The sequence below is a fragment of the Oenanthe melanoleuca genome, chromosome 13 (genome assembly GCF_029582105.1).
Source record: "Oenanthe melanoleuca isolate GR-GAL-2019-014 chromosome 13, OMel1.0, whole genome shotgun sequence".
NCBI lineage: Eukaryota > Metazoa > Chordata > Aves > Passeriformes > Muscicapidae > Oenanthe > Oenanthe melanoleuca.
This window is the reverse complement of record NC_079347.1, coordinates 9,361,620-9,386,026: the sequence shown is the minus strand read 5'-3', so window position 1 is coordinate 9,386,026 and position 24,407 is coordinate 9,361,620. Positions and strand designations below refer to the sequence as shown.

At 56.8% G+C, this 24,407-nt stretch overlaps 2 protein-coding genes across 3 annotated transcripts in view; both read right to left on the bottom strand.

The window, feature by feature from the left end:
* Positions 1 to 10,200, bottom strand: part of CAMK2A (calcium/calmodulin dependent protein kinase II alpha) — a 33,214-nt gene extending 23,014 nt beyond the window's left edge. For both annotated transcript variants that reach the window (XM_056501993.1, XM_056501994.1), the window contains exons 1-3: positions 9,901 to 10,200; positions 4,462 to 4,556; positions 1,524 to 1,583 (exon numbers count right to left, since the gene is read on the bottom strand). In XM_056501993.1, coding sequence (XP_056357968.1) covers positions 1,524 to 1,583; positions 4,462 to 4,556; positions 9,901 to 9,962 — 217 coding nt within the window. In that variant the 5' untranslated portion in view covers positions 9,963 to 10,200. The remainder of the gene's footprint in view (positions 1 to 1,523; positions 1,584 to 4,461; positions 4,557 to 9,900) is intronic.
* A 4,073-nt stretch (positions 10,201 to 14,273) lies between these two features.
* Positions 14,274 to 20,052, bottom strand: ARSI (arylsulfatase family member I). Its single transcript, XM_056502621.1, has 2 exons — positions 19,259 to 20,052; positions 14,274 to 18,196 (listed from the first exon to the last, which is right to left on the bottom strand). Exons 1-2 carry the CDS (start codon positions 19,576 to 19,578, stop codon positions 16,795 to 16,797), a joined length of 1,722 nt encoding a protein of 573 aa, XP_056358596.1. The 5' UTR covers positions 19,579 to 20,052; the 3' UTR covers positions 14,274 to 16,794.
* Between the last annotated feature and the right edge of the window lie 4,355 nt (positions 20,053 to 24,407).

Genomic DNA, 24,407 nt, shown 5'->3' with positions numbered 1-24,407 from the left:
GGGGTGGGGGGGTGGAGAAGAGCCTCCTGGGTATAAATAGCAGCAGATTGGGCTTGTTAGCATCTCATGCTGTTAACCCCTTCCAGCCTTTGCAGCTCTGAACCTGCCAGGTCACAGCGAAACAGCGAGGGGTAGTGTAGAGATGGGGGACAAGGACAGGGACAGATGAGGTGTTTCAGCCCTCTGAGACCTTGCCAGCCCCATGGGAAGGTGATGGAGAGGGAAGGGTGGAAGATAGTGGTGGGAAAGAGCTGTGGCCAAGCTAGGAACCTTGGGAACCTGCAGGTGCCATCCTGCAGGTCTCATGCAGTGAGTTCCTCCAGCTTTAGAATTTCTTCCTATTCACACACTTTGCAGTCTGTTTCCTTCAGGTTTTGGCAGTCTCCGTGTGTATTTTGGTGCAAAGAGGAGGCTGGACACTTCGGAGGGACCCCTGCAGGACAGCTCCTGGTCCTGCTGGAGCACAGGCTGGGGAATGCTGCAGGGTCTGGCACCCTGGCAATGAAGGGGAGACCTGCCCCGCAGCCCTGTGCCCGAGACAGATGGAAGCTGACAGTCTTTTTTGGAACTGAAATATTTATGGGGCATGAGCCACATGGCTCGTCCCAGTGGCCCTGGATCTAGCTCCCTGGATCTGCTGCAGCAGCTCCTGGGGAAGGATGGATCCAGGTCACCGGAGCAGTGAGGGGGCCAGGGAGGAGCTCAGCCACAGGGGAACCCTCCCAGCTCCCGACTGTGGGTTGAGAGAGCTGCAGTAACCACCAAATGCTTTCCCAAAAGCTGCAGGATCTCATTGGGGTCCGTACATCCTGGGGTGCAGCAGAGGGAAGAGGGAGTTCATCCAGACCATCCACAGGCATCAAGAGCCTGCATCAGCATCACTTCCAGTATGGAGTTTGAGATTTCTTTTTTTTTTTTTTACTGCAGTTTTTTCCCCACCCCTCTCTCTCTCCTTCTGGCCTATTTTTGTCTTTTGCAGGGGCTCAGGAGTTTTCCTGAAACAGCTTTTCCGAAGGAGGCTACTTTCAGATGGACGGTCGGTGGGAAAGTCTTCGCTTCCCCCCGCCATCGCTCCTCCCACACGCCCCGCGCTGCTGCTGCTGCTGCTCCGAGCTGCAGCCGCTTTTTGGAGCATGCAGAGGAACACAGCACCCGAGGGGGGTGGGGGAGAGCAGCAAAAATAGCCTCTTGCAGTCTCCCGGGGCTCCGCTTCTCCCTGAGGGAGCGATCGCCAAGTGGGTTAGTCTGGACCTGCTTCAGTCCCCCTGTGCCCAGTGGGGGCCTTTTTCCCCATGACCCCGTCTGAAGATGGTGTTCCCCATGAGGAAGAGGAGGGATGGCTCTGCAGATCAACTGGGCAGAAGGACACCAAGCCCTTCTCAGCCTCTGGGACAAACAGCCCATGCTGGTGCAGACAGGCTGGATTATGGATGGAGATCCCCTAGCCCTGGCTGGGACATGGGAGGGCAAGTGGGCAGAGCCAGGTGTGGAGCACCAGCAATGGGGGTGCAGAATGCACTCACCAATGTTGGGGTGCTTCAGGAGGCGGCAGATCCGGGCTTCTCGTTCCAGCTTCTGGTGATCTGAAAGAGGACACGGCCCTAAATTAGGATCTGAGGAAGGGAATCAGTGGCTCTCAGAGGAGGTGTTGGCACAGGAAACCTGGGGGATAAAGCAGCTTGTTTTTTCTTTGCTAAAGAGTTACGGATTTGGGATAAGTTCAGCATCAGGGCCCAGTGGGCACTATCCCAGCACAGATGCAGTCCCTGGCTAAGCCCCTCAGGCACTGATGCCATGGGCAATCTTGAGTTTGAAATTATCCCTTGCTCTCCCCTCTCCCTTCTCTTTGCTGAACAATCTCTGATCACCTCCCAAATACCCTGGATTTGTCTGGGTTATCCTTGCTTGCAGCTCTGTTCCTTTTTCTCCTATTCATCCAGGCACAGGCAATCAGCCAGGACATTTCCAGCCCCACACAGTACAATGTGAGCAGTTGAAGGCAGAGTAAACCAGTGAGAGGTGTCAGGATGAAATGAGGCTATGGGCTTCACTCCCCCTCACCATCATCAGCCATTCCACACCAGGGCTTTGCTCTCCTACACTGCAGAACCCTCTCTCAGAACCAGTGCCTGTCTCCAAACAGGAAGCACAGGTCCCACTCCCCAGCTTTCAGCAGGCTTGGGGATGTGAGACAACAGAGCTCTGGGCAAAGCAAGTTGAGCTGAGCCAAAAAATCCTCCGCCCTGGGGCAGCTCAGAATGAATCTGCAAATCATTTGTTTCTTCCTCTGTGCTTCTCTCCTTGCTCACACCTGACCCAGCCACCTTGCACGGAGGTGCCTGACTGGAGGCATTTTGTGCAGGAACTCAGCAGCTAGGACAAGCAAGGATATAATTAGGGCTGCTGTCTCTCAGTGCTATCACTGCTACCTTGCATGTTCACACCCCAGAGTCTCGCTCTGCATCAAACCAAACCCGCATATCTCCAACTGCTGAGGGGTGAAAGCGGTGCAGCCCCTTCTCTGGGGGGCTGCAGCCTTCCCCAGGGCTCAGGATCCTGTCTGAGAGGCACCCTGGGGCTTGGGGTGACTTTTGCAGCCTGTGCTGGAGTCTGAGCTGAAGGCTGAGACAACCTTGGTGGCCTCATTCAGCTCCCCACGTTGTTTCCCCTGATGGGTGACAACCTTCCCAGGGACAGGGTGACAAGGAGAGGTTGGAGTTCAGGCTGTTCCTGCAACTAAACCCATTTTGGGGTGGGTAACGGGGATGGGACAGTGTGACCAGTGGGGCAAACACTTCTCTAGGGAGGTGGGTTACAGCCTCTCTTATTCCACAAACCCAGCTCCTGCACACACCTAAACCCCATTTCTCTTCCAAAATCTCCACCTTCTCTCCTCCTGGCCCCTCTGTGTTGGCAGCCAGGAGGATGTCTAAAGAAACAGACCATGACTGGGGATGTTTTGCAGCTTTTCTCACCTTCTCCCCACTTCTCTCCTTTCTGCCCTTTGTATCTGGGCAAGTGCCATCCTCCCTGCCAGCACTGCAGAAGTGGGGGGGCCTAGACCATTAACCAAAGTCGCTGGTGATTCCAGCTGGCCAAACAGGGAAAAAAGCCCCAGTGAAGCTTCTCCAGGGGACTGCTGGGCACTGCAGGGACAGCACAAACCCCAAGAGGGAACAGAGAGGGGCAAACTGCCGGAGGAGGCAAGTGGAGGCAGGAGGGAGCAAAGGGAGGGCGGCTCAGCCTGCTGCTCCAGGCAGCCCTGAAAACTGGGAGGCGTTTGCCAGCTGAGGTACACGGGCAGGAGCCAAGGGCTGAGCCCAACACTACATCCTGCCCGGAGTCCAGCCTCTGGCTTAGAAGGAAGAGAATGATCTGCATCCCTGAAGAGGGGCAGGGGTCAGTGCTGGAGGAGCTGAGGGGCTCAGTGCCCGTGCTGTGCTGCTTTGGCAGCACTGTGGGAGGCATACTGGGACATAATGATTTAATTCCAGGTCAGAAAGGAGCTTGTCACTCTTTTCTGCATTTCAGTTTTGCCTTCGGAGGTCAGCAGTGGAACTGGGAGAGACACCGAGGGAGGTTAATTAAACCCTCCTGGCAGGGTGCTTCCTCCTAGCACACATCCTGCACTCCCAGCAGCCAGGGGGGAGCCAGAGCGGGGACACAGCATCTGCTGCCTCATCCTTTCCATCCACCTCATCACAGCTCCTCTGGGGGCAGAGGGGTCCCTGGCTTGGGGCAAGGGCTGCTTGATGATTTCTGTGCTGGCTCATCTCAGTCTCACTCTGAGGAGCAGCTGGGACAGATCTACCAGGACAGACCTGCCAGCTCCTCTTCCAGCAGCAAACAGCCAATGTGCTCCACCAGAGCAGATGGCAGAGAGCAGTGAGGGCCCATTTCCAGGTAGGAATGAAGTCAAATCCCCACCTGAAGGGATGTTCCCCTTTCATTGATGTAGGTATGAGTAAGAAAACTTACAAACCCCAGAGGAGGGATGGGGTGGGGCCCACTCAAGGTTACGCTTCCAAAATAACTGTGCTACCCTGTGCCCAGAGCTGGCAGTGGACTGATTTTTGTAAGGCTGCAATGTGTGTGCAGGGTGGTGGGGGATCTCAGGGACAGAAATGGGGTCCTCTGGCTCCTGAGGCAGATTGGGGTCTGGGAGTTCCCCTGAGCCTTGGCACAGCCAGGCTGTGGATGCATCCCTGTGATCAGATGGGATGTGGCAAGCAGCCACTGAGACACCTTCTCGTGACATTCACCCCATCCATCAAGGAGCTGTACCACAGTGTGTACCACAGCGGGGACAGGGTGGGATGAGGGACTCCCCATCGCAATCAAAGACCCCCCACCTCATTGCACATCAAAGGCACCATCCCAGCACCATGCAGAGGGGACAAATTCCCCACCACATGAGTCCTGCTCACATCTTGCTTTCTCCAAAACACCCTCAGGGCTTACCTCGAGCAGAGAGCTTCTTGGTATTGATGATCTTGGCCGCATACTCTTGTCCTGCCAACACCTTCACACATCTCCGGACAATGGAGAAAGCACCCCTGGGAACAGAAGGAGCCAGAGGTGAAGGGCTTGGTGTGGGAACAGGCACAGCTCAGCCCTCATGTGGCTGTGGGGTGAGGAGCAGCCACAGACATGGGGACAAGAATGGGGATGGGGATAGGTGCTGACTGGGGCAGGGACTTGGGCAAAGCACGAAGGGATCTCAGCCAGCTTCCCTGCACCACTGTCCCTGAGGAATGATGGGAGGGAGTACATGCAGACCTAGGGAGGATGTGGGTTTCTCCCCTCCGTGCTCCTCTGGGACACCCCAGGCACCGTGCACTTTTCCTCCTCTTCCTCCTGGCTTTGCCCTACCTGTTGCCAGGAGGGAAGGGGCAGTGATTTACCAGGAGCGCTGGTTCCCCAGGGAAACCATGGTGGCTGCAGCTGCCACGTAGCTCTCGGCCACTTCAGCCTGTGTGGCTCTGCCTGTTCTAGACCTTTCAGTCACAGCAGGACTTGGAAACTGTGACCAGTTCCAGATCACCCCCACTGCAAAACCATCACTCAGGCAGGGACAGCCCAGGGGACCCTGCGAGGGTGGATCCCAGCTGGACGGGGATGGATGCTGTTGCACCTTGCACATGCACAAACCAATGTGCAAAGCTCTCCTGGGGTCTGGCAGGTGAGCAAGCATGACTGCTTGGGACACTCCAAAGACTCCTGCCTGCCCTGGACCCCATACCCAAGTCCTGCCAGCTCGTGGTGCTGCCAGTGCCAGAGCAGTGCTGGGAGCTGCAGCCCTGCAATCACACACACACACGCTCCAGCCCTGCTGAGCATAACCTTTGTGCCAGGTTCCCTTTCCTGCCAAACCTCTCCAATCGCTAAAATAACAACTATCAAAAGCAACCCCACCTCCTGCCCCACCTTCCCCCACTCCTCTTCACCCCACTCCAACTCCCTGCCGAGGAATAAAAGGCCGCGGGCTGGCGAGAGCGGCGGATAATTGATTTTAGCGGCGGGGGCGGGTGGAGACGGCAATTTGGGTTGGAATGTGGTTTTTAGGAGAGCAGGCGAGCAGCGGGTGTGGAGGGATGGGGATGGAGCCCCAGCAGAGCCGGCAGCCCACGCGCCAGCGCTGCCGTGCAGAGCATCGCTCGCGGCACGTGCCAGGCAGGAACTGGGGGAAAACATCCTGGTGCTTCCCAGCTTCCCCGTCCTGCCGTTTAATCCTGGCTGCTGAAAGAGCTGAGCTGTTAATATCCCTGAATCCTGGGGAAGAATTAACTGGAAAGGGTGGGCGAAATGCTTCATATCCAGCTTGCCATGGGTAGGCAGACCAGAGCTATTGGCAGTCCTGTGGTCTCTGTCTCTTCATCCTGCTGGGAACCCCACACTGTGTAGGGTTTGTGGGCTCCTGTGGATCCTTGGGACTCATCTTTTCTATTTTTTTTTTTTCCTCAAGACATGTGTGATGTTCCTGTAGTGGCAGGACAGTCTGCAGCAGAGAGTGCAGCAAACAGGGATGTCCCTCTGCCCCAGCTCAGGGTTTCACTGCAGAACCTAGCAGGAGGCTGGAGGGTTGTAGGTGTCCCAGATCCACTGGAGGGTGAGGACTGATAGTCACTCCTGGTCCCAGTGTCCACAGACACTTGCTCATCGATTTATTTGAATTGAACATAAAAAAGGGGGAGTCACAGGAAGCAGCTGTTTCACTCCTCCAACTGCATTCCTGGCTTTGGGCTCCTCCAGACCTTCCTAATTGAAACCAAATATCTATTTGTGGTCAGTAAAGCATAAGCAAAACCCTGTGTGCCTGGAGGGTGGGTGGAACATGGAACACTGGATGTAGGTGCAGGATACCCAGGAGTAGAGCATGCTTGCCACAGTCCCATGCTTGTTCCAGTTGGATCTTTCTGGGGGTCTGCATTGGCTAGGAAAGCCTTCACATTGGGTGTTTGACCCCCCAGCCAGGCTCTACTCCCTGTGCCAGGCTGCTCCCTTGCTACTCAGTCCTATGTAGGATCTTCCCAGCCTAGGGGAAAAAAATCATGTCCTTTCCCCTGGCCATGGGCAGCAGTGTATCCCTTTGCTCCCACAGCACTGAGTCTTCAGATGGGCATCACCCCAACGCTGGTGGCAGCTGAGGACCCCCATCTCTGCCTTGCATGAGACAGCATGTCCCAGTCTGAGCAGTGACGGGTCCATCACCTGCAGGGCCATGGGTACAGAGCATGTCCTTGTCACCTGGCTGGCTGCCAGTGCAGGGTGACGTTGGACCCACAGCCCAGCACAAGCCCCATCTCTGCAGCCCCGAGCCCTGGCACTGCTGAGCTCCAGCCCTGCAGCGTCTGTCCCTTGGTCCCCAGGCCAGGAGTGACCCCATGCCTTGTCCCCACGGCCCTCCCCACCAGCTCAAGCAGTGGCTCTGCCACCAGGATGCTCCCCTTCTCCCTTTTTCACACCTTCCCTGCCAGCGCCCGGCTGTGCTGCTGCCGCCCTCCCTCTCTTCAACACCTCCTCCTCCTCCGAGGCATTTTATCTTCTTTCTAGAGAGAAGAGTGTGGGCTGGGGATTTTTTGTTCCTCCATTTTTTTATTTTTTTTTTCCTTTTTAATAAGCCCCCTCTCCTGCAGCTCCGGGAGCGGAGGGGCTGATCCTACGGCTCGGCACGGTAATTGTCTCCAGCCTCTCCCTGAACCTGCTGCGGGGGCGGATTTGGAGGCGCCGATGGAGCTGCACTTCATGTTTGTCCTACTCCGGGGGGCCGTGGGCAGGATCCTCTCCCTGTCCCTCCCGCTGCCCCCCGCCCTCCGCCCGTTCCTTCCTGCAGGCGTGGGGGATCGGAGCAGCCCTTCACTCGCTCAGCTTTGCGGGGGCTGCCGCAGGAGTGGGTTTTCCCCAGCTCGGGACAGATGTCCTCCCATACTTGGGAGGTGCAGGGATGTGCCAAGGGTTTGTGCCTTGCTGGGCAGACCCTGCAGACTTCCCTCCCCACCCCTGCCTGCCCCCAAAGCCCCACCGCAGGGCTGCCATTAGGTGTGTGGCATCTCAAACCCCACCTGCCCGGCGGTCAGGATGGGTGACAGCCGAGGAAACGGCGGAGAAAACAGGGTGGGTGCAGCAGCCTGGCACCCAGAGCCGCCGTCCTGCCAGCCAGGCTGGGGACACACCGTGTCCCCCACAACAGTCCGTCCCATTCCCTTGCGGACAGGAGACTCAAGATGGACCCTCTCTGCTCTGAATCCTCGCAGGACGCTGCTCCCTGCCAGGGTGTGGTGCGGGGAGCGCCGTTCTGCCCAGCCCTGCCAGGACAGACCTGCCCGGCTGGCACCGGAGCATCTCTCCGGAGGAAGAACGGCACTTCCCAGCCGAGCAGCTGCCGCAGCAGAGTAGAGGTGCGGCACTTCGTCCTGATTTCCCTCTCTAAGCCCATGAAGCAGAAATTTCCCCTTGGGAAACCGCTGATTTTTGAATGTGCCAGGATGTGCTGGAAACCATCCCAGTGGAAAATCCCCAACCAGCCCCACAGCACCTTGGCTAAGCTGGTGAAGACCCTAAATCGGGAACACCTCAGTGCTGCTGTTGTACTTGCCCTATTGAGTGGATGGAAAAGCTGTGGGATGCACCGAGCTGGGGCTGCTGCTCCTGCATCACCCCAGACTGGGGTGGTCGGGGGCGATGCTCTCAGGGGCTGTGAGCTGCTGCGCCAGCTTTGCTCCTTTATTCCTGCTAAAATGCATCTGTCCAGGTGGTTTTACATCACAGTGCCGGGCAATGCGGGCAGCCCCTGAGCCGGGCTGCTCAGCCCTCCAGTCAGCACCCACCCAGCAAAGCGTCGCAGCCCAGATACCTTCAGGAGCCCTCCTGGTCCTCCCCCATCACTCCTGGCCTGAGAACTCCCCTCCACATCCCCACAGCCACCTCTGCCCAGCCAGAGCCCCACAGCCTCACCACAGGCACAGAGCAGCCACTGCCTCACATGCCCACCCCCTGCCACCACCACAAAGCCCCAGAGCCCTGAAAAGCCGAGAAAAGTCTGGAAAAAGCGGGTCCCACATCCGCTGGTGGGTGCCCATGCCCCTGCCTGCAGTGCCAGCTGGGGCTGTCCCCGCCACAGGGACCCACTCCCCAGCCCCATCCCCTGTCCACCAGCCCCTCTCTGTCACCCTGGTGCCACAGGGATGGATGTGAGTGTCCCGGGACAGGAGGGTCCCTTTGCCTCCACGGAGCTGCACTTTATAGCAGCACCCCGGTGCCACAGTTCGGCTGGGGAATGTGAGCAGCATTCAGCCCAGCCAGCACAAAGTCCTCCTGTCTCAGCCTCTCCATTTCCCCATCTCTGCCCTCTCCCTTCTCCCTCGCCCCCATTTCACACGCCCACGTGCATGTGGGCACACGCTGAGGCACAGGCTGCTCTGCGCCCGGGCGATGCAGGGCTGTTGTTGGAGCATCCCTGTGCCTAGGATGGACAGAGCTTCCCCTCTGGAGCACAGGCACCCCGAGCCCACCACCACACTGCGGGCTGCTCCAAAGAGACAGCGGCCACACGGCCCGGATTTACACACCAGCTCCAAAAAAAGGCACAGAAACCAAAACAGAGGCACATGCCTGCTCACTCCTGCGCCCGCTTTACAGGCACTCGCTGGGCGGGACGCAGAGCATCCCTGCACACGGGGAGCCTGGCATCCCCTGCTCCACCCGGGGGTGCTCAGTGCTGCCCAGGATCCCCTCGCTGTGCACAGCAGCTCTGTTTGCACACACACACACTCACACACACACATGCACGGATCCAGGCACACACGGTGACACCTGGAGCAGAGGAGCTCAGCCCTCCCTCGCAGGAAAGCAGGGTCAGACAAGGCTCACCCGCACTGGGACGAGGGTGGGGAATATCCTGGATCTTTCCAAAAAGCCACCGGGATTCTCTGGGGGCTGCCAGGCAGACTGGGTCTCCTGCAGGACTAGTCAAGCCCCGGTGAGTCCACACAGATAAATTCCCTCAAGAAATGTGAGGGGTGCCCACTGCTTTGTCTTTCCTCCTCAGCTGTCCTGTCCCTCCTCCCGGCTGGAGAACTTCCCAAGGGAACTAGCAGCCTTCTTTATCGGGAGCAGCTTTTCCATAAGAGGGGCAGCTGAGCCCTTCCAAGGCAACTCTAGGGGTGTCCCAAGCCCCCAGATTAACACCCATCAGCAACCGCTGAACTCAGGAAGGGACAGAGAAGCAGGTCTGGGGCTGGTATCCCCCATCCTCTCTCGCGTGCCCTCTCCGATTCCCACTGCATTCTCTCCGTGCCCATCTCCTTTCCCTCATCTCCAGCAGGTCCCAGCACCGCTGAGTCTCTCTCCCAGCCAGGGCACAGCCCCGCTCTGAGCATCCCAGCCCCATCTCCAACTTACTTGCCCAGTTCCTCAAAGAGCTGGTACTCCTCAGTGAAGCGATTGCAGGTGATGGTGGCCATCCCGAGGGGCTGGAAATGCTCCCTCCCAGTGCGGAGTTTGGGGCAAGCAGCTCTCCTCTGGCTCCCTCCCTCTCCGTGTGCTCCCGGGGCTCTCTCCTCGCTGAGGTAAATAAGGGAATATATTTGATTGACAAGCCCAGAGATAATGATGAGGGCAATTTGTCTTCTCAGCTTCACAAGCCTTCGTCAGCATCCCCGTCCCCATGGTGACCACCGCTGCCAGAAACGCCCTGTTTCTGTTGCCGGGGCAACTGCTTCCCAAACCCGCCGCCCTCCGTGGGGAGCAGGGCCCTGCTGGGGACCCGGCCCGGGGCTGCCCGGGGGTCACCCCCCTGCTGCGGGGGGGGAATAGCTAAAATACAACTATTAAAGGCAAATTAAAGGCTGTGGCAGTGGTAAAATAATTGGGGCAAAAAAGGTTTCCATGGAAACTGTGGTTTCCATATTGCAGGAAGATGCTGTCACCCCAGCAACTGCTTATACCCCCCCTCCCCAAAAAAAAAGAAAAAAAACAAACTACAGGCCCTGCTGGTACCTGCAGCAGCATTCCTGGGGGCCCTGGAGGCTGTGGGATGGGGACACGCTGAGGCAGGAGGGAGCAGATGGAGCAGAAGTGTGTCAGGAGAAGCTGGAGAAACCATGGCAGGTCCCCAGGTCCCCACACCGTCCCACCTTCAGCCAGGGTCCCCAGAGGGGCTGGCCCTGATCACACTGCAGGGGAGGGCTGGCTGCTCCCCACTCCCCCCTTTGCATCCCCCCAGGGGCCCTGGGGTTTCCTGGAGCAGCTGCTGGGGTTCCCCCCAGAGAGAGTGAGCTGCCTGGCCCGAAGCACAGCTAGAGGGGTGCTAAAGGGCTGTGTCCTGGGGTGCTGTGTCCCTGGGGTGCCCAAGCCACGGCAGAAAGGGGGGAGTTTCAAGGTGGGAACAGGAGGAAATCTGGCCCCCCAATCCTTGCACTTTTTGTTGCTGAGTCGCCTCTCTGCTGTGCTGAACATAAGAAAACACAAAACGTGCAATAAAAGTGGAGTTGTGAGGTCCAAAATCTCGGGGAAGGGGTTTCCCTCTGAGTCCCCACCAGCCCTTATTGGGGATCCAGCACCATTCCCTCTGTCTACACTACCCCTTGAACTTTCCACCTGCTGACTCCCCCCGAAGAGCTTTTTTCTAAGCTTTTGTCCCGTTTCTGGATGATTTTGCAGCAGCAGGACCCTCATCACAGCAGGAGAAGGGACTCCTTGTGCTGGCTGGGAGGGCATTGCCTTTGACAGCTGAGATGGATTGAGTTCCCTTTCAGGCTGCCATGGAAGGGTTAAAAGGAAAAGTAAAAGGTTCTAACCAGACAAAAATAGGGAAAAATCTTTGAGAGGGGAGAGAGGAGGAGCAGAGAGGGAGAGAAGAAAGGAGGTGGAAGTGGAGGAGGACAGCAAGTGGCGGAGTGAGGAAGAGGAGGGGGAGGAGGAGAAAGGTCTAATGGCTTTTCCATTAATTGCACCATTACCCACCTTCATCCCCACCTTGCATCCCTGCATGCAGCCTCCTGCTCCTGTCTGGTCCCATCCAGGGGACCCTGGTGGCAGAGCAGGGACTGGTTCCCAGCCATGGATGAGCACAGGATAGGCCCACAGTCCCCAGGGGCTGATGACCTCCAGGCCCACCCTGGCCATGTTCTGGCATGGGCAGAGCGCTGCAGGCACCCTCACCTGGGGTGCAGGCAATGCATATGTGCCATCTGTGCCCTGGGGACATGATGGTCCCCAAAGTGCCTCCAGGCATCTGCACAACTCCTCCCCATGTTGCTCCCACAAAAAAGGGGGTTCATTCCTCACCCCAGGGCTGTGCCAGGGGGCGGGGGGCTGCCGTGGGGGCCGGTGCATCTGGGTGTTTGTGGGAATGCTCTCCTCCTCCAGCGTGTTGCTGCCAGCCCCCAGCAGCCCGTTGGAACCCCAGAGGCAAGAGCCCCCCACTCCCAAGACCCCCTGGATGCCCGTGGGCGGCTCTGTGCCCCTGGCTCACTCCCACCTCCTCCCACCTGCGCTGCTGTTCGTGTCCCCGTGAGCTCCGCAATGTGACCTGCCCCCTCCCCTCCCGGTGCCACCCCCACACTGCCACACGTGCTCAGCCCCACACGCGTGACTCTGCATGCTCCCGCAGCCTGCAGGAGGGATCTGTCCCCTCCTTCCCCCGGGGCCCCGCTGCACCCCTGACACCCCAAACCCCTCACCGGGCAGGGGCTGATGGCAAAGCCCCCCGCGAGCACCTTGCCTCCCTCCCCAGGGTTCTCCTGCCTGGCAGAGACACGGCTCTCCAGGAAAAGTTTCTTTCTCTCTGCTCTTCTCTCTATTCAGATTTCTTTTTTTTTTTTGCTTTTCCTCGACATTTTTCCTTCTGAGGGTAAGGGGGTGTCAGACTTCTGCGTGCTGAACATGCTCTGCTTTGCTGATGATGTTTTCCCAAGCAGGAACTGCTGTGTGGTCCCAATCCTGGCTGCCTGGGGACAATCTGTGGGGAGCAGGAGCTCTGGATGGAACCTTCCACCTCTGGGCTGGGGACTCCCCTGTAGAGGGGAGTAGTCCCAGTCCGCTCTCAGGGGCCTCAGGATATTCTTAGGATGTGTCTGTTCCCAAGATTTGCTCCTGCAGGGCTTTGGGAGCCATGCTGCTCTCCTGCTGCCGTGCCCGGGTCTGGCCACCTGATGGAGACCTTCATCCCCAGTGCTCCTCTCCATCACTGGGCTGCCTCTCCAAAAACGCGTCCTGCTCTCCACACCCGGCTCCAGCTCTGCCTGCAGAGCTTTGGTTTCTGCATCCCAGCACGGGGCTGACGTAGGGTCAGATGCTGCACCCCAAATACACTGGATGGGCAGCTCAGGAAGGATCCATGTGTCTGGGGGGCTGCAGCAGGTGCCCCTGCTCCCAGGGGATGGGGCTTGCAGCAGTGCCTCGCACACCAAACCAGCCAGGCTGCCTATTACATGTTGCAGAGATCCCAAAATTACTGGGACAGCTTCACATGCAAGCTGGGGTCTGGGGGATGCTCAGTTGCTGTCCCCTGGGAAGCTGAATTTGGGGTTATTTTTAGATAAGATTATAAATACCGTGGTGAGGAGAGCTGATTTACATTTAGGGCTGTGTTTGCAAACGTGCCCTGCCCCTACCCCTACGGGCCCAGCACTTGCTCCTGCAGCCACAGGAAGCTGCTCTTGGCCGGGACAGGGTGTCCTCAGGGCTGCCCTCTCCCCAACAGCAGGCAAGGACCCTCCTGTGGCTGTGTCCATGACACTTGGGGACACTCAGCAAGTGCCATGTGGCTCCCTGGAAACATCGTGCACTGGATCTGAGTGGAGGGGAACCTGCAAAACCACAGATCACTGGCACTGGAGAAAGGACACAAGTGCCCCTGATGCAGAGCACCTTCTGAAGCGTTCAGGGTGCTCTGCCACCCTCCCACTGGGGCAGTTTGCTGGGATGGCCATCCCCTGTCCTGATACTGGGCTTCTTCCCTCTCTCGGGTGGGAGTTGCCTGTGGGGCTGGAGAGGCTCTGACTGTACCCCCAGTCCTGTCTGCATCCCGTCTTTATTCCATCCCCTCCTATCCCCCTCCCCTCCTCTTCCCAGCCCAGCCCAGCCCAGCCCAGCCCCACCCTCCTCTTATCCTCCTCCCCGTCGCTATCCCATCCCAACTCCATTCATTCCCAGCCCATCCCCTTCCCACTCGCTCCAGCCAGCAGGATGGAAACAGCCAGGGTGGAGACAGCCAGTCCATGCCCACGAGAGGCACGGACAGAGAGGCCGCCACCCCTCCACCCCCGATGGCCTGGATGCATCCCCCTGCCCCATCCCTCCCAGGCCCCATCCCACACCCAGCCTGCCTGGCTCTTGCCAGGCGCTTTGAAGGGAGGTTGGGAAGGAGGGGAGCCTCAGCCTGTCTGTGAAAACACATCTCCCGGCTGCAGGGAACTCCACCGCCTGAGCATCTCTCCAGCTGCATTAACCCCTTGGCAGCCAGAGTGCACACACAGTCCCAGGGGACTTCAGCTCTCTGAAAACATGGTATTTTGGCACATAGCTGCATTTTTCCCAGCACAGACCATTAATGAACATTGCTGTGATGAGGAGAACACGTGGCAGCAGTTGCATCTCCTTTCCCAGCCCAATGTTCAGACACAGCACAGCTGGAATCAGTGGTAAAGGACAGCTGCTGTCCTCGGACTGGAGGCTTTGCTCTCTCCAAGCACCCAGAGATGCTCCTGCCTACTTCTCCTCTTTGTTTTCAGGGACTAAGATTTTCCTTCAGCTGTTTCTTCTTGCAAAGATTCAGAATCCAACTCTTTTTAATTAAAATACAGATGACAGCAGATCCACCACTGTGGCCAGGCTGAGTGCAAACCCAGCATCAGCCCAGCAGATCCAAACCTGGAAAGAGGAAGTGAGACAGACGAACATTTTCATGGGGATGTTAGTAAAAGGGAACAGAGAAAAATCAAACATGTTTTCATGGAAATTTCCATTTTTGAGGGAAAAAAATAAAAGAAGGACTAAACTTGGATGCATTTATATAAATATGGAAATGAAAGCTGTTTCCCGAGCCTTGTCACCACCTCACGTCCAGCCTGCTCTCCCATTCCCTTCAGCACCAACTCTCCCTTAGCCAGTAATTGTTCCCAAGCCCCTGCAGCATCACCCCCTGCTCTCCCCTGGCTTTGGCTCTGCCTGCAGCAGCCTCCTCTTCTTCAGCAAAATGTTGTTTTATTTTCAGCAACTGGTTGGCTTTGCCAAATGGCAGCTGGTGCTGCAGCCCCGCTGGTGGTGCACATCCCCAGAGACCAGGCTGGCTGATTTGAGGTAGTTTGAGGATGTGGAGCATCCTGTTGGGGCTCACCTCCACCAGGTGATGCCATGGGGACGAGTCCTCTTGGAGCAACGTGCTAAGGGAGCAGGGATGGAGATGGGGCTGATGGAGGAGCTCAGTCCCCTAGGAAACCTGTCCTTGGGATGTGCCTGCAGGGATGCAGGGAGCCAATGGGGTGGGATAGCGCACTGATGGGCGTGCACAGAGCAGTGGGGACTGGCACACACACCGCCACACTCCAGCTTTTCAAACTCCTTCCCAGCTCCACAAGAAGAGGCCTCCTCTCTTCTGCCTTGCTGTCAGCTGTTTTTTTTTCCTCTGTTTCTATAGAAAATCCCAATACCCCCAAATAATCCAGCTAAGAGTAAAAGAAAAAAAAAATACAAACATGTCATTTTCTTCCCATCCTCATCCCTCTCTCACACACAGGGCTTGAAAGAGCACTGAAAGGTATTCAGTGTGCACGCTGCCAATTGTCACATCTTTCAATGACAGATTTTAAATGAATGTTATTTTGCAAGGGAGAAAGAGAGGGGGGAAAGAAAAAAAAATAGAAAGCCCACACTGCTCATCCAAGAGCTGACAAGTCCTAACGGGCCTCATTTTCCAGAGACAAAAATAACTATTTTCAAAATTCACAGCAGGGCCTTCGCCTACACACGCTGCACCAAGAGAAACCTGTGGGGAGAAATGTAAAACACATTGTGTAAATGGAAATGCACCATGCATCCAAAACGATTTTGAAGCTATTTACCCCCTTTAGTCCTCGCCAGCTCTCCTGCAAGCACACGTACACGCGCTCGCACCCCGCCGAAGGCGCGGGGGCCCGGAGCTTTGCTGGCTCCCCTGGGCCCTGGAGAAAGGATGGGCTGGTTCCCCACAGCAGTGGATGCTGGGGAGGTGTGTTCTCCCCACAGCAGCAGATGATGGGGCAGTGTTCCCCTCCCCATCTGCAGCCAGGGGATGTTGGCAGGTGGGAGACATCCCCATCATCCCCATCCTCCAGGCTTCAGAGTCCAGCAGCTACAAAACAGCAGATCAGCTTCTGCAGAGACCTTTTTGGGATCTTCCCTCTGCCCCAGGTTCAGCAATGGGATGTAGGGACAGGGACAGCTTCAGCACTGGGCAGATGGAGGTGGTTGGCTGGTCAGATGTGTAGGATTCATAGGAACATGGGTGCCTAGAGGCTTGCACATGAGGGGGCTGTCCAGGCAAATTTTGGGTGAAAGGGTCTGCTGGGTGGCGGACCCATGTGGAGTCTACCACCAGAGCCTGGGGCAAACCTGCCTCCCAAATGTGGGGCCAAAGAGAAACACTTGTCCTCTGAGAGCATCCAATCATGCCTCCATGGGCCACAGCTCCTCATCAGGGCTGCTCCCAGCCCCCCAGGCCAGTGGAAAGGGGAAGCCATAGCCCCACAGGAGGTCACTGTAGCAGCATGACTTAGTCCAGCCAAGCTGATCTCAGGTCTGACATCCATGGTCAGGAATCCATCCCTCCACAAAGAAGCAACGTGGTCTTGGGTTTGGGGGAGGCCCAGAGCAAGAGCAAAGGTTGCAGCTGCTTGGCAACAGGCTGAGAGTCAGGAGGAAATAGAGGAAAATAGCAAGGGTTAACATGAAGGCAGAGCCCTCCATGCCCATGCAATGACCAACACTTAAATATCATGATTGGCTGCAGAATCCTTGAGGAAAGGGTCTCTCTCTTTGGAAGCAGCCGTGCAGGGCCAGCCCAGCTCAGCACAGTCATTCACCACCACCAAGCACCGCAGCAGAGACCACATTGCCCTCCCTCACCCACTGGGGGCAGCTCCCCATGGCCACCACTCCAGCAAGGGAGAAGAGTTTTGGAGTGAACCATGGAGCAAGGGAGAGCAAGAGAGCACTGGCCACCTCCCCACTGTCCTTCTCCCTCCCTCCCACCCCACGGCACTGCAGTCCAGAGCTCCACCCTGGCCAGGATGGGTGGATGCTGGGGATGTCCTGTCAGATGCGGTTGGACATGAGCCTGGTGTTAAGCTTGCGGAAGAAGGAGCGCAGCTTGCAAATCTTGCACTTCTTCTTCTTGTTCCTGCTCTTTAGGGGCTCCCGGCCACCTTCCCACTCCTCCCCATCATCCTCACTGGCCCAAGGTCCCCAGGCTCCGCCGTTGAAGTCGGGGTGAGCCCGGGGGTTCTCTGCAGGGTACCGCACCGGGATGGCAGTCCGGTTGTAGTGCACCAACCTCATCAGGAGGGTCCTGACCACGTCTGGGCGCTGCTCTGAGAGGTCGTAGCGCTCATAGGGGTCGGCGGTGATGTTGAAGAGCCACACAGACTTCCTCAGGCCATCAGTGAGACGCTCCAGGTTCCACCAGCTCCCTGGGAAGTTGGTCAGGGTCTGTGGGGGTATCCAGTCACTGTACCCTGGGTCGCCAGTGAGGAGCTTCCACTCCCCAACCCGGATGGAAGCTTGCACAGCCGTGTTCCAGATGCCGAAGCCGTCCTCCAAGGAGCCATACTTGGCATGGTTGTACAAGGGGTCGATGTTGTGCAGGATTTCGCTGCGTGGTGACTCCTTGCCCTCACTGATAGCAGGCCAGACATCATAGCCATCCAAGCCTTGGACATTGCTCAGGTTGCCCCTGGCCAGGCTGACCAGAGTCGGGTACCAGTCTGTGATGTGAACCAGTGCCCAGCTTGTCCGACGCTTGCGCTTGATCAGGGGACTGTGGACAAAGCCAATGCCACGCACTCCCCCTTCCCAGTACGTCCCTTTGCGACCCCGTAGCGGCCAGTTGCTTCCACCAGAGAAGGTCTGCCCACCGTTGTCCGTGGAGAACACGATCACACTGTTGTCATAATAACCATACTTCTTGAGGGCCCAGGTGATGTTCTTCACCGCCTCGTCCATGCAGGTCACCATGGCCGCGTACTTGCGGCGGGCGACGTTGCCCATGGTGCGGTAGCGGTAGATGTACTCCTTGGGGGACTGCAGGGGCGTGTGCACTGCTTGGAAGGCCACGTAGAGGAAGATGGGCTCCTTTGGGCTGTGGGACGCCAGGATCTTGCTGACACGCTGGGCGTAGAGGAAGGTGGAATACTTCCCGCTCTGGTCCCAAGCCACGTCCTCCCCCTCGTGCAGGTCGTAGCCGCAGACGCCCGGCCCGTCGCAGTTGTCGTAGGTGTAGTAATCCACGTTGCCTGTCAGGGAGCCCAGGAAGGTGTCGAAACCCCGGCGAGTGGGCAGACACTCCTTCTTGTAGAAGCCAAGGTGCCACTTGCCCACCATGTGCGTGGAGTAGCCGGCTTCCTGCAGCTTCTGTGGCAGGGTGACCTGGTCCAGGGGCAGGCAGTTGGGCTGCCGAGGGCGGATGATGGAGTGCTGCAGTCCTGTGTGGATCTGGTACCTGCCAGGTAGAAGAGCCAGAGGAAAGCAATGGTGATGAGGAGCCTCACTGGGATATGATGCCACTTCATATGTTAGAGACCCAAAACAAATGCAGATCTCCATGTCACCCAATTCAACCCAATGAAGCAAGCTCCAGCCAGGGACAGGGAGCTCCTCAGACATTTGTAAGCACCAAAGGCAGATGCAAAGAACACAGAAAGAGGCTCAGTAGACAACTCACAAAAATGCCACCAGCATTTGTCCTCACTGCTGCCAGCCTGGGGAGGTGGCTGGGCTGTGTCAGGGCAGGGCAGCACAAGCAAGTGGGTTCATAATGCCTCACCTGAATGTTCCCATCATCCCTGTCCTCCCCTACTCTTCACACCTCTTTGTGTGATGTCTGGGAGCCCTCAAGAACCATCAGGAGAGAAGGGAGGCCTTTGCTTGGACCCTGGTGGGCTCCACCACCCCAGGCAGTAGGTGACCACATCCATAGGCACCTTCCTGGGGCCCATTCCTCAGCCGGAGGTGGTCTGGTGGGATCTGCCTCCTACAGTGAGTGCTGACCACACAACACTGCTCCAGAGAAAACCCCACCTATCCTAGAAGGCAGAATGGCCCAGGATAAGGGGACATCAGCCTGTGCTGCTATGGGAGATGTCAACAGAGCAATATCAGCCTGTGCTGGCCAGCGCAGCACTGAACACGCATGCAGGGAAAGCACAGACCAAGGACCTCACAGCAAGTCTCCAAGAGCCAGTGTGTCAGGTTTTACCTGGGGACACAGCTCCTTGTACAGCACCAAACATCTCCTGACTAAAGACCACCCTCTCCCAAAGTGACATCCATTACCCAGCAGCATCCACATTTTTGCTCTTGCCATGTGCCATTATTTATCCTGTATGGAAATCAACTGTTCACCCGGGAAGCTTCCTAGAGAGATCCAGATCCGCTGGAGGATCTCCATCCTCTGCCAATACACCAGGACACTGGTCTAGCACCAAGCTGGGGTTAAGCCCCTCAGACCTACAGAAGGGACCAAAGGGGGACAGAAGCAGTCTGTGAGCAGGTTCTGGCTTACCTGCCAGTTATCAGCTGGCTCCGGGACGGGGTGCAGATGGGCTGGATGTAGTAGTTCTCCAGTTTCACACCCTCTGCTGCCAGCCTGTCCAGCGTCGGCGTCTGGATATCTGAGCCGTGATAGCCGATGTCGTGGTAGCCCTGGTCATCGGTCAGAATGAAGATGATGTGGGGTGGCCTGGTGAAGGTGGGAGGCAGTGATTTCTCCATAGGGTCCGTGGCCACGTCGGCCACCAAACTGGGCTTCATCCAGTCCCAAGATAAATAGCCAAAGCTGAGCAGGCTGACGAGCGAGAAACCCGTGAGGGCATAGACGGCCATCCCGAAGCTCTGCGCTGCCTGCCAAGGGAGTTACTGTCCCGGCATCGTCTCAGAGCCACGCAAACAGCTCTGCCCCTCCTCCAGGAGGGCTCCCTGACCTAGGGAATGCTCCCCACAGCCCCCGCAGCTGGTTTTGCGGGAGCAGCTTCCATCAAGGCACACTCGCGTGCGCACAAAGAGCTTAATCCGCCGGGGCTGGGTTGCCTTCAGTCAAAGGAAAATAACCCTCTCGCCGCTCCAATCACACACATCTGCACGGCAGGACGGGCTCCTCGCAGGGGCTGGCGGCGGCCCGGAGCGTTGGAAACACTTCCTGCCTTCCTGGTGTTATTTCTTTGTGAAGAGCTCCACAAAACTCCCGTCAGAGAAAGTTGCTGGTTTCTCGTCTGCTATCCGGACGGCCCGCTCGGGATCCGAGGATCCTCGCCTTCAAACTCCTGCGGAAGAGGGTGCTAAAGTTCAAGCCCAGGGGTGCCGAGCTCTCCTCCTCGCTCTCCGGGCAAGAGCCGCCCTCTCCTTTGCCCAGCCTCCGCTCCAAGACAGAGCCCCAACATCTGTCCAGGAGTTGCTGTAAGCCGCCAGGTTTATGGGGAGCTGAAGCTCGGCCCCTCCCAGCTCAGCAGCTCCCGCAAGAAAAGCTGGGAAGCCCCAGAGCAGGCAGAGAGTCCGAAGCGTGGCATTCCCTGAGCCGCCGATGCTTCCCTCCCTGCTTGCACCGAGGCTGGTGACACACGGGTCAGAACCCTTGTGGGATGCTCAGCTGAAGCCCCCGCAGCACCCAGCAGGAAGGGCTGGATCTCTGGGAGGGATTGCTGGGACCAGCTGCCTGCACTGACGGGATCACCATCCAAATAAATCCTGAACAAGGAGAAGCTGCAAAAAAATTTTTTAACACCCCTGGTGTTATTAAAACCACTACAGAGTGGTGGGTGCTGCTGCACCCATTTTCCAAGTGGGGAAACTGAGGCAGCAAAGGGCCTCTGTCACAGCCAGACAGGGGCAAGGTTTGTGGAACCAGAGACTTCTGCCGATGCAGGGGTACTGATCTGAGCTTGGGGTGCTGGGACAAGGGGCTGGTGCCCTGATGCTTCGGTGGGGGTTGGCAGAGATGAGCAATGCCCTGTGCAATTCATTCTGCAGGGCCAGTACCCATCAGGCACCAGGAAGCCTTCATGTCTGGTATGCAAATTGTCCCCCTCACTTTCCCAGCAAAGGGGGATTTTGGTAGCACAAACCCACTCACATTCATCCACCCCTGTCACAGCTGGGAGTTGAGTCCTGTTTGCAGTCCAAAAATGATGGGGATCCGAGGGGTCTCAATACACTGGGCACCCCAAAAGCCCCCAGCCCTGCCACCCCACCTGCCTTTACAACTGCAGGGCTGTGGTGGGGACTCACTGAGAGGGCTCTGCCTTCAGAACGGGATCAGAAGAGCAGATGAGAAAGACGGCTCCAAGACCCCTACATGTCCCCTTCCCAGATCCCTTCCCTGGGCTCCTCCCACACTCCCTGTCCTTCCACTGACCCTCCAGTCCCCAGGTGTCCCCTTTGCCCCACTCCCAGCCTGCTCCTGGACACTGTGGAGGAATGGGAAGGAGGGATGACGAGGCTCCTCACTCCCAAAGGCTCCCAGGAACAGCAAAGGGAGGATGGGCTTCTCCCTCCTAATTTTAGACACAGGCAGAGAGGATGGGGTCAAGGACAGAGACCAGTACAGAGCCAGTTTCAGCCAGGGCTCAGGGGCTTGCTGGAGCACAGGGAGGGATGCAGGGGACAGGAGTAGGAGGCAGGGATGGATAACTGTGTTCTGTGCTTTTCCCTGCTGGCAGGAACCCCTGCTCACTCAACAGCTTGGAAGGGCTGGACTAAAGCCCTTCAGTGAGGTTTGATTAATCCCCAGGGGCTCATGTCTCATTTCTTCTGCTCGCTTCTCTTCTCCCTCTCCCTCACTCCTTCCCACGACTTGCCTCCCTTTTATTCCCCAACACCTTTAATTTTGAACAATATTCTCCTCTTGAAAAAACCTGGACCTGGAAGTGAAATAGAGGAGGGGGATCCCTGTCTCCTGGGTCCTGTGTTCTCCTGTACACATGGTTCTGTACACACCCCGAACCAGAGACAGAGTTATCGCCAGGGATTGTAATCAGAGCTCTTTCCAAATAATAAATAATGGTCCACTTGGGTGAGTATTACAGATGAGAGAGGAAATTGAAGATGTCAGGCCTGAGACATGGCAGAAAACTGTGTTCAAGGCAACACAGATCACTGATAAACTATGTCTTGCTTGGGGCCAGAGGATGAGCAGGAGGGAGGTGCAGGAGGGGGCAGCAGAAGGGATGTGTGGCCACAGGAGTGGGTCTGGAGCCCACCTACGAGGAGCAGAGCTGGATCCCACCTCTGAGGAGCAAGAGCAAAGCCAAACACCTCCTGGGTGTGTCGATTTGCTGCTCCACAGCTGTGTGGTCACATCCAGCTCACACCCTTAGGATGAGGAGGCACAGGCTGGGAGAGTCATCCTGAATTGCTGCTGTCAGTGGCCAAAGCTCAGAGGGATGAAAGGAGAGAAGGAGGTGGCAGCAGGGACATGGGCACATGATGACTTGGGGAGGGGATCTTCTTTGCCAGCCAGGGCAGCTAGCTCAGTTAAATCAGTGATGGGTCCAAGCTGGCCCCTGGTCTGAGGAGGAAACAGCAAGCAACTCAGCTGAGGGAGCTTTTCCAAGAGCCAAAGGGTGAATAAATAGTGAATTTGTTGGCAGTGACTCTGCTCAGAAGGTTCAGGAACAGCTGGCTGGGTCTCAGCAGCACATGGGCACCTTCTGAGTGCTCCTCTGAGGAATGATAAAAGGCTAAAAAGCAGCAAGGGGTAGAGTGAAAACACTCTAGATCCCAGGAAACAGGATGCAATGGGACCCTCCAACCAGCCCCACTGATATCACGACAGGAGGCAGGAGAAGGGAGAGGCTAGCAGGGAAGAGGAGGAAGAAATGACAAGTCTGGAGTTTTGGGGTCAGGACGATTTAAGCTGTCTGCACAGCTGCTCTGAGAGTGATTAATGTATCACAAGGTCTGGGCATGGAAAAAGTACTCAGGGCCTGCAGGACTGCTCTTAATTCAAGGCAGTGGCTTGTCCAGCCTCACTCAAAGATGTCTCAAGAGCCAGGAGCTTCCTTGGAGAGCTCCAGCATGTTGCACAATGGGGAGATTTCCCTGGCAGCCAGCCTAGCCATGGATGCTGAGCCAGCCAGCAGGCCCTGCCTGCTTTGGTCCTGCATCTGCCCTGGCAAGGACAGCTCTGCTCTTCCCTGGCACATCAGCTGCTGTGACAAAAGACACTGAATCTCCCTCCCAGCCTGGTCTGCAGTGGCATTACCAGTTCAGGGTGACGGGGAGGCCCATCAGGTGAGCTGGGTACTGGGTATGGGGCTGGCAGCAGCTCTGGGAAGAGCATCACCAACCAGCACCCCAGCCCAGCCCTTCCAGGTGCCTGCAGACCCTTCCCAGCTGGAACCAAACTCCCCATGCTGAGGAATCACTCAGCAGCCAGGGTAAAGTCACCAGCCAAAGCCCCAAATGCTCCTTTTCAGTTCTTTTACACCCAAGAACACGACCTGCGAGGCATCAAACCCTGACCAGTGCCTGGACCAAGTCCCTCCATGCCCCTGCAGCTGGCACAGCTCCTCACATTTGCACAGCTGGTTGTCTGACCAAATATTTAATTATTACCTTTTTTAAAAAAATTATTAATTTTATGTGGCCTGGGGCAAGAATGAAAATAAACACAGCCCTTCCTGCTTTTTTCTCCCCACCGCCCCCCGGCTCTGGCCGCACTTGCATTTGGCTCTGACAGTGCTCGCTGCAAATGGGGTTATGCAAACAGCCTCCACATATTTCTCCGCGCCTGCAATCTGCCACGAGGGCCACACAGCAAAGTTTAAAACTAAGCCTCAAATCTTTCTTTTTTTTAAACTTATTTTCCCCACTTTTCTTTATTTTTTAACCCTTCCCGGGGCTGTAGCTGTTTCAGCCCTCAATACTGCCTTTCTCTCGCCATCAATGGGGCATTATGGCAGGGGATTTATTGGAAGCAGAACTCCCAGGCTTTACAATGGGAGCTCTGTGCAAGGCAAATATTGCACAATCTGTTTGCATGCTGTCAGCTCACTGCCCTCCCCCTTCGACAGCCCCACTCACGCCTCGGCCTCCGGCCTGCTGAAACAGGACCTTAAAAATCAGAAAAATGAAAGGTTTTTAATAAGTCCCCTCTCTCCTGCTTCAGAGCAAGACATTTGACCTAACAGGGCATCAGGGAGCCTCGAAAAAACACCTCTTGTTGCTGTCGCCTCTTAGATGTTTAAGGGTTTCCACTCTCCCTGGCCAACGTGTGATGCATTTACTCTTTTATTGGCATGATGAAAGAGCCTAGGCAAGTCTGGAGAAGAAGGGAGCAGTCCCAGGAATGGGGAAAGGTTGTTTTGTCTAGAAAGTGGGGGAAAGGCCGACAGAAGGGGTTGGCCAGGTAATTTGTGGTGAAAGAAAGAGGCTGGAGGCATCACCAGTCCCAAACCCAGGAGAGGGTTGGGCTGGAGGTGAGTGCCTCTCCACTGACTTTGGGAGCCTCCAGGTGGTCCTAGACATCATACCCTCAACCTGGTGAGTGGTTCTCTCCTGGACTTCTCTCCATCATAGTACTCTTTGCTCCCTTTCCTGTCTTATCTTCCAGAAGTATTCCCAAGGATCATCTTCCCTCCCTGGTGCATTTCTGGCAAGAAGCATTTCTGCCAGACAGTGCCAGGACCTGCCTCCTCCCCACAAGCCCCCCACATTCT